General features: G+C 36.0%; 1 protein-coding gene and 1 pseudogene across 1 annotated transcript; both read right to left on the bottom strand.

Annotated features, from left to right (window-relative positions):
• Positions 1-4,103: 4,103 nt before the first annotated feature.
• On the bottom strand, positions 4,104-6,229 carry LOC137745394 (uncharacterized; annotated as a pseudogene).
• A 12,865-nt stretch (positions 6,230-19,094) lies between these two features.
• LOC137725880 (uncharacterized) lies at positions 19,095-19,990 on the bottom strand. The gene has a single exon (XM_068464708.2). The coding sequence runs from the start codon at positions 19,924-19,926 to the stop codon at positions 19,249-19,251; it is 678 nt and encodes a 225-aa protein (XP_068320809.2). The 5' UTR covers positions 19,927-19,990; the 3' UTR covers positions 19,095-19,248.
• Positions 19,991-20,285: the final 295 nt, after the last annotated feature.

Raw genomic sequence — 20,285 nt, 5'->3', positions numbered from 1 at the left:
CTCATCATTCCTCATCAAATCCTCACTCAAAAGGTAACTCCCAATTTTCCTATTTAATTTAGGATTAATTACCAAATTAATTGCAAAATATTATTTCACATAATATTTTACAACATTATACCACCATAAGTGACTGGTCCCTATTCTCCAAATAGGGCCGGACACACCCCTATATATAGCCTCATTCTCACACCAAAATGCTAAGTTCATTCTCTCCCTAAAATTCCCTAAACACTTTCTCTCTCAAATTCTAACTTTGGCATCGGAGATCCCCCCCCCCCAAAATAAAAATCATTGTGGGCGCGTGAGACTCTTGGCCTTGATCTGAGGTGTTAATACTTTGCAGGTGCGTTTTCATCAAGGGAGAAGACGACGAAAATTTACATCCGCAACCTCCTGCTTGTAGAAAGGTTGATTAGCATTTAGAGTTCCACGTTAGTAGCTTAGTCACTAAGGCTATATATGTGAGTAAGCTTGCTCATTATCTTGATAGAGCATGTGCTTGGAAGTTGGAAATAAACTTAGCTAGCTTGGTAAAAGACATAAGCATGCATTTTCATGCATAGGTACAAGCATAAATAACATCCATAGTAAAGCTTAAAAATACGGGATCTCATACTCACCCTTCCTCTGAGCCTCTCTCACTCTACCTCTGTCCTGAAATCTTCCCTCTATCACTGTCACTCTCCTTCTAACACCAACCCCGGCGACTCCCTATCTCCGACCCTCTCTCTCCTTTAGGGTAATTTCGAAGCCTAGCTATAGTTTGATTTTTAGCTTAATTTTAATTTCATTTTAGTTTTAGGTGTTTTAAGGATTTAAGGGTTTTCCGATTAATGCTGGTGCCGGGGTGAGGGTGAGTGGGTTTGACAGATTTGGTTGATGGTTTGGGATGGTGTGGGGGTAAGGGTGACGGATTGGACATTTTAGGTTTAGGGTTCCGGGTGGTGCAGTGGCGGGGGTGGGGGTGGGGGTGGTGTTGTGATGGGATGGGGGTGGGTTTTGGCAGATTAGGGGTTTGGATTAAGTTTTTCTTAGCCTTTAAATTTCTGCAAATTAATTTTGTTTTTGACTTTGTAAGTTTTTATATTAATATTATAATAGGATTCGTTTTAAGCACTAGTAAAAAAACACTTTGCGCGACGTAGGTACTTTCGTCGCGCAAAGTAAAAAATCGTTGCCTAAGGGTTTGCGCGACGCAACCTTCGTCGCGCGTTAATCGTCGCGCAAAGTCTGAGACGCTAGGGTTTGCGCCACGGCGTGCGTCGCGCAAAGTGGGTTTGCGCAACCAATGGAGTGCGTCACGCAAACCCACTTTGCGCGACTAACGGAGTGCGTCACGCAAACCCACTTTGCGCGACGTACGCAAAATGATTGGTCGTGCAAAGTGGGGAGTAGTTTTGGTCAAACCTTTTTTTTTTTTTTTTTTAAATTCTTGATAAATATTGTAATTAAATTCGAAAGAATAATTAATTAACCAAGCAAAAGTATTTAATTATAAAATATATGAAAATGTACATACAAGATTCGAACAAAAAAGAAAAAACTAAAAGTGAACTAGGTTTAATACATCAAGCTACTAGGTATCAGCAGGGCGAGGTGGCTCTGAGGTCGAAGGTGGACCAAGATGAAGTGCTGGTAGTGAGATTTGAAGGCCGGACATTTGTATGGCTTGTACAAGGTCTCTCCACGCCCCGGCATATGACCTCATCTTCTCGCCCTGGGCCCTCAGCTGCTCCTTCATCTGCTCGCCATGGGCCTTTAGGGTTGTCACTTCCTCCTTCAATGCATCTACCTCTGTGTTTAATCTGGAAGAAGAGGCACCCGTTTCACGAAGTGACATAGTTGTGAGGTTTAAAAAAAAACAGTAAAAACTTGTTTGTACACAATCACTTTAATGCCCACATTGTTTTCTTTTCTAATATCTTCTTTCAGTTTTGTATTAAAGGCTATAGTAGTAACTTTATTTGTTTTTGGTTGACAAACAGTAGTTTATTAATATGTAATTTAGATTAAACAATTAATGTGCGTTTTCTTGTCAAACTATATTCACTTCTTATAAAAGTATTTTTCATAATCAGACTCTTTAGGGAAAGGGATCTCGATTTTTCCGAAAAATGGAAATTCGTTATGAGATCCATTTCACATTGAACTTTAACGATCCGAATGTCTATTTTGTAAATCTTGATTCATAGATCATTCTTACAAAATTTCAATTCAATTCAGTCGGAAACCAGTTGCCTATTTAACTATCAAGATGAAATTTTAATGTTTCTTAGAGAACAAAGTGTTAGTTAATTTCTTTGAACTTAATTAGATGCCTTAAATAATTTCGATTTGACATATTTTGCAAGGATGATCTATGAGGTGCAACTTGAAAAATAGACGATTCAGATTATTAAAACTTGACGTTGTGTGAGCGTCATATTCCCAGTTTTTTTAAAATTTTTTTATTTTATAAAAATAGAGATTTCTTCTCTTAAAGACCTTTTTTTTCTTAATATATATAAAAAACTTAAATGCATAATTAAATTTTTGGGTTCCATAACCATTCCGAAAAATAAATACATACAGAACAACTAGATACATACATACATACATAAATACAGAACAACTAGATATATATATATATATATATATATATATATATCATTACAAAACATTGGAGAAAATTTTGACCATGAGGCTTATTATGATATGGCTACGTTATTAGCCATATTTCCTTATAAATGTTATTGACTTTATATAACTGACCAAAACTTAATAAATTAGGTCACCCCGTGCATGTAGGTGGATACTCCATTTATATAGGAAAAGCCAGGGTACCACATGGCTGGTCTTAGTTGGATTTTAGAACATTGTTAGAAACTTTTCAGCCCTGAACCAAAAGTTTATACATTTTAGTTCTTAAAATTTTCCAAATAAATCATTAAAGGAATCAAAATGTTGTATGAGGTCGCCTCTAATTTTTCCAAATAATTAGTCTTTTTCTGAAATTATGAAGATAAAAAGCAAGAAAGTAAGCAAAATCCTAATCGAAAACAGTGAAATTATGAAGTTGTTGCTGCTTATGCAGTCAAGGTATCGTCTGAAAAAGAAAAAGAAAACGGATGGCAAGCAATTCCAAAACCAAAGGGACACTCGTCAAAACCAAGCTATCTGTCAAAGTATCGTCTGAAAAAGTAGCGTGCTTCTCCAGTGCACAAAATTTAAATTTTCTTCCCATAATTTAAACTATAAACATCATCTTGATCTTTGGTTCTATGAAAGTGAAACAGAATATGATAAAACTATAAACATGTACCTAATGAAGCTATATCCATGTACTTGTCATTGAAGGCATTTTAATTTCATCAACCGCCGGCCTGTTAAAAAGGTCCTTAATTAACATGGCATATGCATCCTTAATTAAAATCAGATTAATAAAAGCCAATTTCATGTTCATACACAAAACACACATACATCAACAAAATACTCAGAAATCAACTTGCAATTTGAGCCTAAACCCTAAATAACAAAAACCCATTGAAAATCAGAAACCCTTACCTTGATTTTGGGACTTGATTCTCGTCGGCTTCGAGATTTGCGTGAAGGTCTGTCGTTTGGGTTCAAGATTTGTTAAGAGGAAAGACAGGTTTGGGTTCAAGATTGTGAAGAGGAAAGATTTGGGGTTCAAGATTTGTGAAGAGGAGAGAAGGAGATCTGGGGTCTACGGGAAAAGAAAGGGGACGGGATTTTGGGTTCAAGATTTGTGAAGAGGAAAGAGGGAGATAAAGAGGGATGGTTCAAGATTTCTGGGTTATGTTCGAATAGAAGGAGGAGGGTTCAGTTGGGAGGAGAGAAGGAGATCTGGGGTCTACGGGAAAAGAAAGGGGACAAGATTCTGGGTTCAAGATTTGTGAAGAGGAAAGAGGGAGATAAAGAGGGATGGTTCAAGATTTCTTGGTTATGTTCGAATAGAAGGAGGAGGGTTCAGTTGGGTTAGGTTTGAATCGAAGGAGGAGAGGGAGATAAAGAAGGGCTGTCATCAGTGGCGGATCCAGGATTTTAAACTCGGGGGTTCCCAATAGTAAAGGTTAAAAAATTTATAGACAAAAATAACATTGAAAAGTTAAATATAATACATTTTATTCAAAAATCATTTGCATAACAATATTACAAGCTATAAAATCCTAATTCAAGCGTCCACGACGAGGTTTCATGGTCTGAAAATGTTCCATGATAGCTTCATTACCAATACATGAAAAAACATCTTTCTCAATGTAAACAACTAAGCTGTCACTTAACCATTGATCTCCCATTTTGTTGCGAAGTGGACCCTTAATGATATTTATAGCGGAAAATGCCCTCTCCACTGAAGCAGTTGCAACCGGTAAAACCAAAGCTAACTAAACAAGCAAATATACATATGCAAATGTTCGATGCAACCCTTTCTCCACCATTTTCTTAGCAAGCTCATTAATTCCCCGCAATTGAGAAAAATCATTATCAGAACGCACAAAATGAATGTAAATATCAAGTTGATCTTGAAGTGCCGATCTATCTCGATCCGTGAAATCTTTAGGATACATATGAGCAAGGCGAACAAGCTTCTCTTTATCAAAAGCTACAAATGAATCATTCGGACTCAAGCATGCGAAGCAAATAAGCAATTCGGTATTACCTTCAGCGAAGCGATCATCTAATTCTGTAAGTTGGAAATCAATGACCTCGAAAAAGAGCTCCACTTTGTAATGATGATGATTGGTCTTTCTTGGAGCCTTACACAATGACTTCCCTTAAATGACATATAAATCATCCATATTAGGCACCTCAATTTCATGTTCAACACAAAAAGATGATACTTTATCAACCAAAAGATCAAAATTTTCATCATTCCTCATGCAACGTAGTTGTTCTTTACATGTCTTGACTAAAGCCATTGCATTCACAATCTCTTGATCTTTTTTTTGCAATGCTTGTGACAAATCGTTTGTAACTCCTAATATGGATTTCATCAAAAAGAGGAGGAACACAAACTCAAAAGATTGTAAATCTTTTAATAACCTTTTTGCTTCACCAACACCATCATTGTAGCAATCTTCAACAATCATGTCAAGCACATCCACCACAGATGAGAACATTGTAATCAAACTAATCAAAGCACCATAATGTGAATTCCACCGTGTATCCCCAGCACGTTTGAGACTAGTTTCTTGATTTAACCCTTGCCCCGTTTCAAGACAATCATTTTCAATAGCTTTCAAGAGATTTTCTTGTTGTTTCTCTCTAAGTGCATCACGACGCTTACATGAGCATCCAACAACATTTACCAAACTATTAGTCAATGTGAAAAAAGCGGCAACATCGGAGTTTTTCTTTGCTACGGCAACAAGAGCTAATTGTAGTTGATGAGCAAAACAATGAACATAAAATGCACAACTTTCTTCATCCAAATTTTTTTTTTTAAGGCCATTGAACTCACCTCTCATATTACTCGCACCATCATAACCTTGACCTCGTAGGTTGGAGTAGCTCAAGTCATGTAGTTTCAAGAACTCATCAATGGACTCCTTTAGTTTACTTGAAGTTGTTTCGGTAACATGTTGGACTCCCACGAAGCTTTCAATTACTTGACCTTTGTTGTCCACATAACGCAAAATCACCGCCATTTGCTCCTTTGTTGAAATATCACGTGATTCATCTACCATTATAGAAAAGAATTTACTCTCTTTCACTTCTTTCATAATAGCCTTAATAGTTTCGAAGGCACATGAATTGACAATATCTTTTTTAATTGAAGGAGCTATTAGCTTGAGATTTCCCGGAGCATTTTCCAACACAACTTCCTTTATTTTCTCATCATGATCTGCAAGGAATTGCAAGAGCTCTAAATAATTCCCCCTATTATTCGAAGTGACACTTTCATCACGGCCACGAAAAGGAAGGCCTTGTCGCAACAAGAACTTAGTGCAATCTATTGATGCATTCAAGCAAAGACGATATTTCATACACTCTTCTTCTGATTGTTTGATCACAACTGCTTCAATATGTGTCTTTTGGTTCATTAGATAACTAGCCGCTTCTCTAGCTTTATTGTGGAAACTACCAATAGGACCAACATGTTTGTCAAAACATTCTCTTGCATTCTTCCATTTCTTAAAGCCTACCCCAGTGAAGGCATCGCTTCCTAATTGTGAAAAGTTGATTTTAAAGAGATAGCAATGAAGACAAAATGCCGCATCTTTAGATATACTATACTCCAACCAATCATATTCTTCAAACCACGAAACAACAAATCGTCGTTTTTTCTTTGCATGCAAAGTGTATGGGAACTCATACTTTGTAGGCCTACAAGGTCCCATTTGCAAATATGCTCTGCGGACCTCATCTTGAATATTAGAAGGATAGTCATTCATTCGAATTCTTTTTCCCGGGTCTCTCTCAAGATTATTAAAATCAATGTCACACTCATTTTGTCTTGAGCTCGAACTACCCGAACAAGTAGATGGTGCTATTGGCTTTGGCTTGAAAAATCTTTCCATATTTCTTATTTCTAAACTACATATTTAACCAAAAACACAAAACATATACCAATCAACCAATAAACAAAAATTCCATCTAAATTTCAATTATAAAATGAGTATACAAACATAAAACACATCAACAATCATATCAATAATAGACTAAAAATCTCCACCAATATCTAATATAATTTAATTGAGATTAGATTAAAATACCAAAAAACTTACTTGAATTTGGAACCAAATAATGGTGGCTTGGAGAATTGAAATAAGTGGAGGTATAATATTGGAGTAGTGTAATTATAATATTGGATTGGGTGGGATTAGAAATTTAGGGTTTTGGGTGAATATAAGAAAGATGGGGGGATTTGGGGGAAAATCAGTGGAAGGAACGGGGAAAGGAGAAGTGAAAGGGATGACAGGAAAGATGGCCTTCAAAAAGAATATGTAATTGGTGCCTTGGTGGACCAATTTCAAACGTTGATTTCATTGGTTTAACAAAAAAAAAAAAAAAAAAAAAAAAAAAGGGCCAAAACACTGCGTTTTGGACCAATTTTTTTAATGCCCTTCTTTCTTCTCCCCTGTTTTCTTCTTCTCCCCTGTTTTCTTCTTCTCCGTTGCAACTTGCAACAGTTGCAACCTGCTGCTGTAGCAACACAGACAATCTGCACAGGCCTCGTGTTCGAGTACGAGGGGTCCTCCGGAAAATTTCTAGCAACATTTTAGGATGGCTGAGGGGTCCTGGGACCTCCCAGGACCCTCTGTAGATCCGTCCATGGCTGTCATTTGGGTTCGAATTGAGGGAGATAAAGAGGGCAAAGTGGAAAATTTTGGAAAAATTGAAAAAGCGCCTATTTTTCACTATTATACCGCCAAAATTATCACACCTTGCGCGACGTAGGTGTTTAATTCGACGTCGCGCAAAGTTGTTTTGCACGACGATCATATTAAGGCGTCACACAAAGTATTTAATTGGAAAAAAAAAGTATTATGAAAATTACCGAAAATGTGACTTTCCTCCTTTCAAATTCAAATTTTTTTAAACATAAACCCCACAATAATATATTTTTCTAACAAAAACCCACAATAATTTTTTTTTTTCATATATATCAGTCAATCTCTTAAGTATTATAAGTACGAAATAAATAAATAAATTAAAATCTACTTAGTAAATATATATACGGTTGAACTTCATAAGAAAAGCATCGTATGAAACTAATTTCAAAGATCCAACCGTCAAACTTGTTTCTATATGCTTCGAGATCGCATCAGCCAAAAATCGCAAAAAACAAACATGCAGAGATCAAGTAATGGGACAAAACTTTTTGACGATTATAAACGAAAAAGCACGATTTAACGGTTATTTTAACTCCAATTTTGATGATTTTTTACAGCTACCCTCCTTGATCCTATATGAATACAATAAACAAATTTGATCGTCAATTTAAAATGTTTACACAAGTGGATACCACAAAATCTTATGTTATACTTGATGAAAGTATAAATAAACTCCAAATGTTAGTGAATCTAATGTTTTGATGTGATACGCATTGTACGAAACTAGTTTTAACGATCCAACCGTCAAAGTTGTTTGTATATGCTTCGAGATCGTGTACACCAAAAATTGCAAAAAACAAACATTCAGAGATCAAGTAACGAGACAAAACTTTTCGACGGTTATAAATGAAAAATCACGATTTAACGGTTATTTTAACTTTGATTTTGATGATTTTTTACAGCTACACTCATTGACCTTATATAAATACAATGAATGAATTCGATCTTCAATTTAAAATATTTACACTAGTGGATACCACAAAATCTTATGTTAATGTTATACTTAATGAAAGTATAAATAAACTCTTAAGTGTTAGTGAATCTATCGTTTTGATGGGATATGCAGCTTAGAAACTAATTTCAACGATCCAACCGTCAAACTTGTTTATATATGCTTCAAGATCGCATACGCCAAAAATTGCAAAAAACAAACATTCTGAGATCAAGTAATAAGACAAAACTTTTCGACGGTTATAAACGAAAAATCACGATTTAACGGTTATTTTAACTCCGATTTTGATGATTTTTTACAGCTATACTCCTTGACCCTAAACAAATACAATGAATGAATTCGATCTTCTATTTAAAATATTTACACTAGTAGATACCACAAAATCTTATGTTATACTTGATGAAAGTGTAAATAAACTCTTAAGTGTTAGTGAATCTATCGTTTTGTCCAATGTTCAATCCGGGTTAAGCAATTATATTTGCATTCAAATTTAAATTCGTTGGTTTTGTCCAATCAACTCTCATATCTTTTCCCACCACAACACTAACACTTGCAAATAACAACATATATAGCAAAAATCAACAACAATGTTAGTTAGGTGATAATGTTTTAGCTCAACTTTCTGTATGTAAGCTAAAGAAGCTTCTAAGCCACACACGATTGATAATATATAATGTTACATGTTTCCTCCTTAAATTCATTTTTTCAGCATTTTTATTTAATATAAGAACACAATATTTGTATTAAGTTCATAGTTTTTATATGCATCAAATGAATGTCTATCTCATATACTATGACTACTTTCTAGTAGATAATTTCCTTAATTTTTGGTATTAACAGCATGGAAAGGATCCTAGAAATACTCATATGCTAAGAGCACTAGTAGAAACAAGGTTAGTAACACAATATTTTTTCAAAGCACATTTACTAGTTAAAGTATTGTTGGAACTACCTGGTGTATAGAGAAAAAGAAAATCAACAAGATAGTTATCTCCCTTGATTTTACAATTTCAATTTCGTAAATGAATCACATGAAGGATCTACATATTATTAATTCAGTTTACATCATGTTTAAGAGCAAGGGAAGGATTGCAATCGAAAAAACATAAAGAATTAATATCAATTCAAACCTGATATGGTAGACGATTTTGAAGAGAGAGATGGAAGACGGAGGTAGCTGCTGCAACTGGGTTTGCAGTTTCTGCCTCCCAAACTAATCAAATGAAATAAAAAAAGTCGTTGACTTTGCGCGACGCAGGTGGGCATGCGTCGCGCAAAGATGTTTTGCGCGACGCAGGTGGTCATACGTCGCGCAAAACATCTTTGCGCGACGCATGCCCACCTGCGTCGCGCAAAGTCAATGAAAGAAACGGTAAATCCTTTTTCGTTTGGCGCCAAAAGTTTGGCGACGAATGACGGCGTCGCGCAAAACTGCTTTGCGCGACGTATGTTCACCTATGTCGCGCAAAGGCGTTTTGAGCAACGCTTTCTTCGTCGCGCAAAGTGCCGTCGCGCAAAGTCTGTTTGCGCAACGTTTTGTGTTATACGTCGCGCAAACGGACTTCGCGCGACAAAATTTTCTCCGTCGCGCAAGATTCCGTCGCGCAAACATGTTTTTCTACTAGTGAAGGTTAATTTTTAGAATTAGTTTGTAGGGTTAGTTTTATAATGAACTTTAGAATTAATTTTTAGGAATAATTTTTAGGAATAATTTTTAGGATTAGTTTTAAGGATTCCATTTAGGATGAATTTTAGAATGACATATAAGGATTTTAGTTATAGATTAGGATTAATTTTACTATTTTAGAATTAATTCATTATTTTTATTGTTGACAAATTTTCAGATGATGTGTTTTATTTCTACGCACCATCGCTGAACCACTGGTGCACCTCCCGCAAATCCTGCTTCCACCAGTAATGCTCCACCGATTGTGGGGCCTACACCAGTTACATTAGCTTCTCCGACGGTTTCGAAGGTTTCAGCGTCACGCACTGCTTTGATGACGTATCCACAGCTCGTAGGATTCTTTGGGTCGTGCCGGCGACCACCCAGAGCAGACTCCCGTGACATCCACAGTCGAGGGAGAAGCATTGCAGACATGTAAGAGTATTTTTCAAAAAGATGTCAAATTGTCCACATAAAGTTATAACAGTAAAAAAAGACATCATCTAATCGTTTTCAATTGAAATATCAAATCCTACATGACATGACATAAATTAACAGCAAAAGAGCTTGCTGTCAAATTTGACATGAGCTTCAAATTTTTTTACTAATTATTAAATGTCTTTTATTAATATGTCGGTTTAAAACACTACCTATTTCTTCCGCCCCAGACGACCTTGTTGGATTATCTGTATTTCATCAGCCCCCAATGCCCTTTCCCGGACCCACTCCTCCCACAGGCTACACTCAGTTGCTCTCCGCTGCTTATCACCAGTAACATCGGCGCCGGAGCGCGCCGACTCTGCCGCTTCCTAGTCTCATTCATCTCCATCTCCGGCTGGTACTTCACCAATCCTATGAACACCTTGTGCTTCCGCGAATTGCTCGACTGCTGGTGCGACCGGCAGGTCCCAAAATCCAGCACCAGCTCCGATCCCGGTGACCAGTGTGAGTAAGGGTGGGTGGGAGATGAAAAATTCAAGGATTCGGACCGGGAGAACAATGGGTTTTCGAATAGGGGCTCTTGTGTCCAAAGGGAAAAGGGTTTTCCGCAAAAAAAAAAAAAAGGTCCATGGGGATGTATATCCGGATCGGGTCGACCCGAAATACAAAAAGGTCGTCCGGGGCGGAAGAATAAGAAGCGGAGATTATGGGGTTCTCTTCCGATTCGCCATTGTTATCGTGCAGCGGGAGATCGCAGAGGGAAAGCGCATCTTCCTCGACTTCTTGCTGCTGGGAATCTGATAAAGTTTCCATCTTTGTGATCTGGGTAGTGGTGCGATTGATTTGTTTGTGTTGTTGGTTGCGTTTGGTGATTATGGGAGAGCATCTGTATTTTGTTGGATTATTTGTATTAGTATTAATTAATATGATTTTTATTATGAATTATTTATATATAAAATTTCAAGTATAAGACAGAAATTAAAAAAAAAAAAATGTACTAAAATAATAGTTTAATTTGACATATCGGATGGAAAACAAAACATGAAAATATGTCAAAAATGTCATATAAGCTGTCAAATTTAAATTTTAGGTTCAAAATTTGACATCTTCTTTGGAGATGGTCTAATTTTAAAAATGTTTGTTGATATTGTAATTGGTTGAATATTAAAAATATATGTTGATGATTGTAATTGATTGTATATGTTGCAAATGTTGGTTTCATGTGCTTATAGTTTATAAAATTGTTGAAAATATTGGCTGAATGTGTGTATTAGTGTTGGATTATTGTTTACAGGTTATGCGAAATATTATACATTTAGGGGAGGTTTTGCCATTTTGTTTTTTCAAGAGCATTCTAAGTTTCCAAAGATCATCATGTTCAAGGAAGTTTGTTCAGCTCGGGATGAGGCGGTTGAGGACTAAAGAGCTCCATGTAAGTTTATCTAACTGTTACTTTTATGTCATTTATAGATAAGTATAAATATGAAAAATATTAATATGTATTTTCTTATTACATGCTACGTGGATTGCTCTTCTCCAAGAGGTGGCATCACAGCTTCCCCAAACACCCCTAATTAGGACGTGACTCTGACCCAATGCAGGTCTTCATATTATGATTGAGGCGCTAGATCAGACCCTCGATCGTAGCCCTGGTAGAGTTTACTAAGGCATTGACATTGTGACATTGGTGCCTCATCTTTATCCAGAGAAGCTCGAGACTGATCGCCACATTAACAATGAAAGTTGAGCACTTGAAGTGGCAACTTACGGCCCAAAGTGACCAGATGAGCCAAATCTTATACAACCTCCAGTTGTCCGGCTTTCGATTTCCAATGCCATCATCTGATCCCCAGCCACCTCAGATATCGGGTAATCAGCTGCTCCACCCAGCAGATCCCCATGCATTTGCCCCAGCAGACTTCGGTCCCCCTTTTAAAGTTTTTTTTTTTTTTTTTTTTTTGTTTAGGATATTATAACCTTTTTATTGCTTGTATGTACATTTCTAAATATAATATAATTAATAATTAAATTAATTATTCTTTTTTGTGTTTTAAATAACAAAGCATTAAATTAAGTAAAATATCTAATTTAATAAAAAATTATTATTAAAAATAAAATTATTTCAAACAATTAAAAGAAAATTTGCCTGACGAAAATATGTGTCGCCTAAAATTTAACGCTACAAAAGTATACATTGCATGTAACTTTAAGTGATGAAGTATTTTTAAATAAAAAAACTAAAAAAAATACTTGAAAACAAAAAATGATATGATAAATTTCTGCGTCATGATTTACTCAACGACATCTTTCATTGCCGTAAGTTTTTTGTAACGAAGAGAAGTCTTTGCCTCAACCTTAATGCATGTGAAGGCACAGTGTCGTAACCTTAAAGTTAGCACGACGAAATACCTTCGTCCCTTACAGTTTAATGCGACGAAAACCTTTGTCACAAACCTTCGTTACACCAAGTTTTTTGTGCGACAAAACTTTTGTTTTCATGGCACAACTATTTGCTTCTCGACCTTTGTTCGAGGACATAAGGGCAATGAAAATTTCGTCACCTAAAATTTTTTGCATGACAAAATTTCTCTTTGCGCAATAAATTGGTTTTTCTTGGGAAAACACTTGTTTGTAGTAGTGGTGGTGTTATTTGTAGGAGTTTTGAGACCCCTCTTGTCCCACATTGGGCAACAATATTTTTTTCGCTAGCCTTTATATAGGCTTATTCCTTCTTCTTAGTAATTAGAACTTGGACCATTTCGAAATGGATTGAAGCCTTGGACCTTATGGTTGTGTGGATTAGGCTTGAATATAATATAGTCTAAATACAATTAATATTAATTAATCAAGACAAGGGCCTTGGGCCTTGGGGCCTTTGAATTTAAAATTAATCAGATTCATTAATTTTAATTTTTGGATTAAGTTTTTAATTAATTTATTAATTAATAACGTTTTGATTGAAAGACACAGCTATTAGAAAAGTTGTGTACGTTCAAATACACTGAACAGGTATTTGAAAGGGTGTGAAACAGCCTATATATTTTCAATCACAGTATCCAAGTAGATCATCTTTTCTTTCTCTTTTTCTTCCGTACAAAATTTCCAGAGAGTAAGCACACAAAGCAAATTTGCTAGAATTCTAGAATCCAGTGCGGGTTGTAGAATTAGGTAGTTGAATCCTGATCGAGCAGACATTGTAGAATCACATGCACAAGAATGGGATGATAATACTGTTCGAAGGACATAGCTTTTACGCTAGCCTTTACCTTCTGTGATCAAGTTAGTATCATTGATATTCTTATATTAGTTTCTGTATTTATTGTATAATTTCATTTTACACATCAAGTATTTTTTGGTTAATAAAATATTAGAATTTCAAGTTCTATTTATTTTTGTTATTTTTGTTTATTTTTGAATTGTTTTCCAATAATCTTCAAACAGTATGGAACAATCAGGAACTAAACCTCACTCTGAGAAGCCTGAGAAATTTAAGGGCGGAGACTTCAAAAGATGGCAGCAGAAGATGCTATTTTATTTGACAACCTTGAATTTGGCTAATGTTTTGCACGAGACTGTATCTACTGCAAATGGAGAAAATATTTTTTCTGCAGTAACTTTAATGGCTATAGATTCCTGGAATCATAATGATTTCCTTTGCAGAAACTATATTCTTAATGCATTAGATGATTTATTGTATGATGCCTACGTAGTATGCAAAACAGCCAAGGAACTTTGGGAATCACTTGAGAAAAAATATAAAACTGAGGATGCTGGTTCGAAGAAATTTGTCGTGGGCAAATTTTTGGACTACAAAATGGTGGATTCCAAGTCCGTTGTCTCTCAAACTAAAGATTTCCAGAAAATCACCCATGACATTCATGTTGAAAGGATGGTAATCAATGAGTCTTTCCAAGTGGCGTCCTTTATAAAAAAATTGCCACCTTCTTGGAAAGAGTTCAAGAATTATCTCAAGCACAAACGTAAGGAGATAACCCTTGGGGATCTCATTGTTAGGCTGAGAATAGAGGAAGATAATAGAAAGAATGAGAAGGAAAGTTCATCAAAGCAAAGGCCGAAATTCCAGAAAACCAAGAAGAAGGAAAAGAACTATGCCCCTGGAGTGAAAGGAAAAGACTTCAAGAAAATCAAGGGAAGTTGTTGGGTTTGTGGAAAGCAAGGCCATAGAGCCCAAGAATGTAGTCATCGAAGGGATCAAGGTCCTGGAGGTCAAGGCAATAACAACCGTGCAAACCTGATTGAAAACAATGTGGATGCCCTGGTTGCTATGATTTCTGAAATCAATCTAGTATCTGACCATGCTGATTGGTGGATAGATACTGGTGCGACTCGCCAAGTATGTGGTGATAGAAACATGTTCTTTTCGTACCAGAAAATAGAGGGAAACGAGAAGCTGTTTATGGGAAATACATATGCATCTGTTGTGGCAGGAATAGGGAAATGTGTTCTTAAATTCACTTATGGAAAGGAATTAACCCTCCTTGATGTGCTGCATGTCCCCGATATAAGGAAGAATCTTGTTTCTGGTCTTATCCTTAGTAACAACGGACTCAAACTAGTTTTTGAGTCCAATAAGTTTGTATTAACTAAAGGGGGAATGTTTGTAGGGAAGGGTTACCTTGCTGATGGATTATTCAAACTAAATGTACTTGATAATGCTATAAATGAAATAAATAATGCTTCTGCTTATATTGTTGATTTGTCTAATTTATGGCACTCTCGATTAGGACATGTAAATTTTCGTTCTCTTTTTAGAATGCATAATTTAGGTTTGCTGCCCAAATTGATTATCTAGATAATGTTAAATGTGAGCCTTGTATAGAATCGAAATTTGCAAGTCAAAACTTTAAATCAGTGCATAAAAAATCCAATGATTTATTAGATTTAATTCATAGTGACTTGTGTGATTTTAGATCATTTCAGTAAGTATTGTTATGTTTATTTACTTCAAAGTAAAGATGAAACCTTGGATATGTTTAAGACATATAAGGCAGAAGTTGAGAATCAACTTAATAAGAAGATTAAAGTCTTAAGGTCCGATAGGGGAGGAAAATATGAGTCCCATGCCTTTACTGAATTTTGTGCCACACATGGCATAATTCATCAAACAACAACCCCTTATACACCGCAACAAAATGGTGTTGCCGAACGGAAAAATAAGACTTTTAAAAACATGATCAATTCTATGTTGAATAGCTCTGGGCTTCCACATAATTTGTGGGCGAAGCTTTACTTACTGCAAATAAAATTTTAAATCAAATTCCACCTAAAACGAGAAAGGAGTCACCATATGAATTATGGAAAGGAAGAACCCCAACGTTTAAATTGCTTAAAGTGTGGGGTTGCCTGGCAAAAGTACAAGTCCCATTGCCAAAGAGAACAAAATTAGGGCCTAAAACTATAGATTGTGTTTTTATTGGTTTTGTATCTAATTGTTCAGCTTACAGATTCTTAGTTTTTCATTCCGGAGTAAGTGATATACATGTCAATACTATTATAGAATCTATAAATGCAATATTTTTTGAGGATATATTTCCAAACAAAATAGGCAAGTCTAATTTATTGAAAAAAAGATTACATGATGATGTATCTGAGGTTAATGACGAACCTAGAGAACATGATAATGGTCCATCCTCTTCTAGAGTTCAAGAAGAAGAAGAACTTGAACCTAGAAGGAGTAAAAGGACAAAAATTCGAAAGGACTTGGGGCCTAATTTTGTGACCTTATTAACCGAGACAGAACCTCAATCATTCAAGGAAGCCATGTCCACTTCTAAAGCTCCATTTTGGAAGGATGCAGTTAACAGTGAGATAGATTCCATTATGCAAAATCATACATGGGAATTAGTCGATTTGCCCCCTGGCAATAAGCCAATTAGGTACAAAGGATCTTTAAGAAGAAATTAAAACCTGATGGTACAATTGACAAATATAAGGCTTGTTTGGTAGCTAAAGGATACCGTCAAAAACATGGTTTGGATTTCTTTGATACATACTTGCCTATAACGAGAATTGTGTCAATAAGACTGTTGATTGATATAGCTGCACTCCATAACATGGAAATACATCAAATGAATGTAAAGACTGCATTCTTAAATGGAGACTTAGATGAGGAAATATATATGGAACAACCTAGGGGTTTGTGGTTAAAGGTCAAGAACACAAAGTTTGTAAACTTGTGAAATTACTATATGGTCTTAAACAAGCTCCAAAGCAATGACATGAAAAATTTGACCATATTATGATAACACACGGTTTTAAGATAAATGAGTGTGATAAGTGTGTCTACACAAAAAGTCAAAATAATGCTTGCGTTATGTTGTGTTTATGTGTAGATGATATGCTTATAATGGGAACTAACAAAGAGATAATAAATTGGAACAAGAAGATATTGAAATCAAGTTTTGATATGAAAGATCTTGGATTAGCTGACGTGATTCTTGGTGTAAAAATAAAAAGAAACCAAGACGGATATATTCTTACACAGTCCCATTATATAGAAGCTACACTTAGAAAATATGATCATTTGGAAAGTAAAGATGCGATTACTCCTTTTGATGCCAATAGCAAACTTAAGAAAAATAGAGGTGATGCTATATCTCAACGTTAATACTCACAAGTTATTGGAAGTCTTATGTACATTATGAATTGTACAAGGCCTGATATAGCATACTCAGTGAGTAGACTGAGTAGAAATACATGCAATCCTGGGCATGACCATTAGGAAGCTTTAATTCGAGTATTGAGATACTTAAAGCATACAATGAATCATGGATTGCATTATACGAGGTACCCTCCTGTGCTTGAAGGATTTAGTGATGCGAATTGGCTATCGGATAGTACTGATACGAAATCCACAAGTGGAAATGTATTTACTTTAGGAGGAGCAGCAATATCTTGGAAATCTTCCAAACAAACATGCATAGCCCGATCAACTATGGAATCAGAATTTATCGCTCTCGATATGTCTGAAGGAGAAGCTGAGGGGCTAAGAGATTTTTTGGAGGATGTTCCCATATGGCCTAAACCTGTAACGGCCATATGTATACACTGTGATAGTTTAGTTGCACAATATCGAGCTAAAAATAGTGTATACAATGGGAAGTCTAGACAAATTAGACGAAGGCATAATACTATAAAGCAATGACTCTCTAGTGGTGTAATTTCTATTGACTATGTTTAGTCAAAAGATAATATTGCGGATCCGCTTACTAAAGGTTAGTCTAGAGAACAAGTTAAGCATACATTTAAGGGAATGGGGTTAAAGCCAATAGAGTAAAATGAAACTGTCAAACGGAAACCTAACCTAGTTGATTGGAGATCCCATGGTCTAGGTTCAATAGGCAAACTGGTTTGGGTAGCTTCAAGAAGAAACACACTTACATACCCATTCCTATGATGGAAGAAGTGTGGTGACTGCTGATGGTGTAGGATACATTAGTTTAATGATATTGATACTTGTAAAATCAAGTGGAATAGTAGCAGCCTATTCTTAATCAATATCACCTATATGAGAGTAAATGTGGGGTCCCATTTATGAGGATTACATGGCTACATTCTCTAAAGCTCTCATGAATCCAGGATTTGTTCAGGACCAAAGAGAACACAAACGTATGATGTGTAAATATGGCATATGTTTTGCTTATTGTCTTGGTTTACTGCGGAGATGAACAGTTCAAGATTTTATATTCACTGCGTCATCTAGTAAATCCGATAAGTATATACTAAGGTAGGTTCAAGTCCAAAAGACACATTTCCTAATGTATGTCATATCTATTGTTTACTCTCGTATTTTAGTGTTTCTAGGACCAAAGAGTTGTCTCAAATGTAGGGTATTGTAGGAGTTTTGAGACCCCTCTTGTCCCACATTGGGCAATAGTATTTTTTCACTAACCTTTATATAGGCTTATTCCTTCTTCTTAATAATTAGAACTTGGACCATTTGGAAATGGATTGAAGGCTTGGGCCTTATGGTTGTGTGGATTAGGTTTAAATATAATATAGCCTAAATACAATTAATATTAATTAATCAAAACAAGGGCCTTGGGCCTTGGGGCCTTTGAATTTAAAATTAATCAAATTCATTAATTTTAATTTTCGGATTAAGTTTTTAATTAATTTATTAATTAAAAACATTTTGATTAAAAGACACAGTTATTAGAAAAAGTTGTGTACTTTCAAATACACTGAACATGTATTTGAAAGGGTGTGAAACAACCTATATATTTGCAATCACAGTATCCAAGTAGATCATCTTTTCTTTCTCTTTTTCTTCCGTACGAAATTTCCAGAGAGTAAGCACACAAAGCAAATTTGCTAGAATTCTAGAATCTAGTGCGGGTTGTAGAATTAGGTAGTTGAATCCTGATCGAGCAGACGTTGTAGAATCAGAAGCACAAGAGTGGGACGAAAATACTGTTCGAAGGACATAACTTTTACGCTAGCCTCTATCTTTTGTGATCAAGTTAGTATCATTGATATTCTTATATTAGTTTCTGTATTTATTGTATAATTTCATTCTGCACATCAAGTATTTTTTGGTTAATAAAATATTAGAATTTCAAGTTCTATTTATTTATATTATTTTTGTTTATTTCTAAATTGTTCTCCAACATTATTCACACACGTCTTTGTACAGTCCTTGTTAATTTCTGTCTTTTGATCATCTTAAATTCAATTTGATCTAATTCAATTCGATCTAGCACCACCATTTATTTATTTGATAACCTCTAATACAACATTTAATTCACTTAAACCATCGCTTACAAAACCATCGCTTACATGGGCCTGCAAGCCTTTATTTTATGTCTTGGAAGTCATAACCACCTTCATTAGTTTGCATACTTGGCCTTATATTCCGTCCAAAGCTGATCAATATTCTTCCCCAGCAAGTCAACAAAATATGTAGCACTATAGCCATCCCTCAATTTGCTATTCAATTCAGCCACGAACCCATCTCTCAAACCATTCAAATAGTCCAAAAACCTAGCAGTAACATCGGATTTCTGGTCCCACGTATCCCCCTGCCCTGCCTGAACCCAGTGACTCGGGGCGTACCCTGCCTTCAACCTCACGTAATCAGCAATTCCCTCAATCAAACCCATTGGGGCTTGACCATTCCCATTCCATTGCCACACGTGCGTTGTCTCATGGTAAAGCACACCGGTGATCTCTCTCTTCACATCGCCGGAGTAACCAGCTATGTAGTCGGCGCTAACGTGGATCACGTCGTTGCTAGCATATGCGATCCCGCTCATGTTTTCAATTACCAAACTGATCTTTTGGACACTCTTTCCATCAGCGGCTGTGTTTTGCTGGAACAACCTCCGTATGAAGTCAGTGGCAGATATTAGGGTTTGCCTACTGTACTCGGCTCCGATATCATTATCGAATCGAACCCCACCGGCGCTGGTTCCGGCATTGTTGGTGACGTCGTAGTCGACTGCATGGGCAGTGCCATGAAGGCCTGCTAGTGTTATGAGCAAGAGGAAATACATACGGTGAACCATGGCCGGGAAATTTAAAGATCAAGGCTGGGCTTGTACTTTGTGGTTTTGTGTTATGTGAGAGTGAGCTATTCCTCTATGATTTATATAGAGAGTAATATGTGTACAGTGTAGACGTATTCAAAGTCTACTTATTCTTTTGGTGGGTATCACAGCAAAGTCTTCCCTTCTAGATATTTTGGTGTCGGTTCTGCGGACTTGAAACCCAAGTGGTCTTAGATAACGTTTGATTTTAATGCTCACATATGGACAACCATCGTTATCTTTCATCTGGATTGGATCATAGTACTTTGAAATATTGAGTTGATTTAGGAAAAGTATATCTGATTTCAGGGTATAGGGCTAGTAGGCACATACGTATG

The sequence above is a fragment of the Pyrus communis genome, chromosome 5, assembly GCF_041283825.1.
Source record: "Pyrus communis isolate YQ-2024b chromosome 5, ASM4128382v1, whole genome shotgun sequence".
Lineage (NCBI taxonomy): Eukaryota > Viridiplantae > Streptophyta > Magnoliopsida > Rosales > Rosaceae > Pyrus > Pyrus communis.
This window is presented reverse-complemented; position numbering and strand designations above follow the sequence as displayed.

Bases quoted from the DNA above. Each gene is read 5' to 3' on its own strand.
- LOC137725880 (XM_068464708.2), bottom strand. From the start codon at position 19,926: ATGGTTCACCGTATGTATTTCCTCTTGCTCATAACACTAGCAGGCCTT.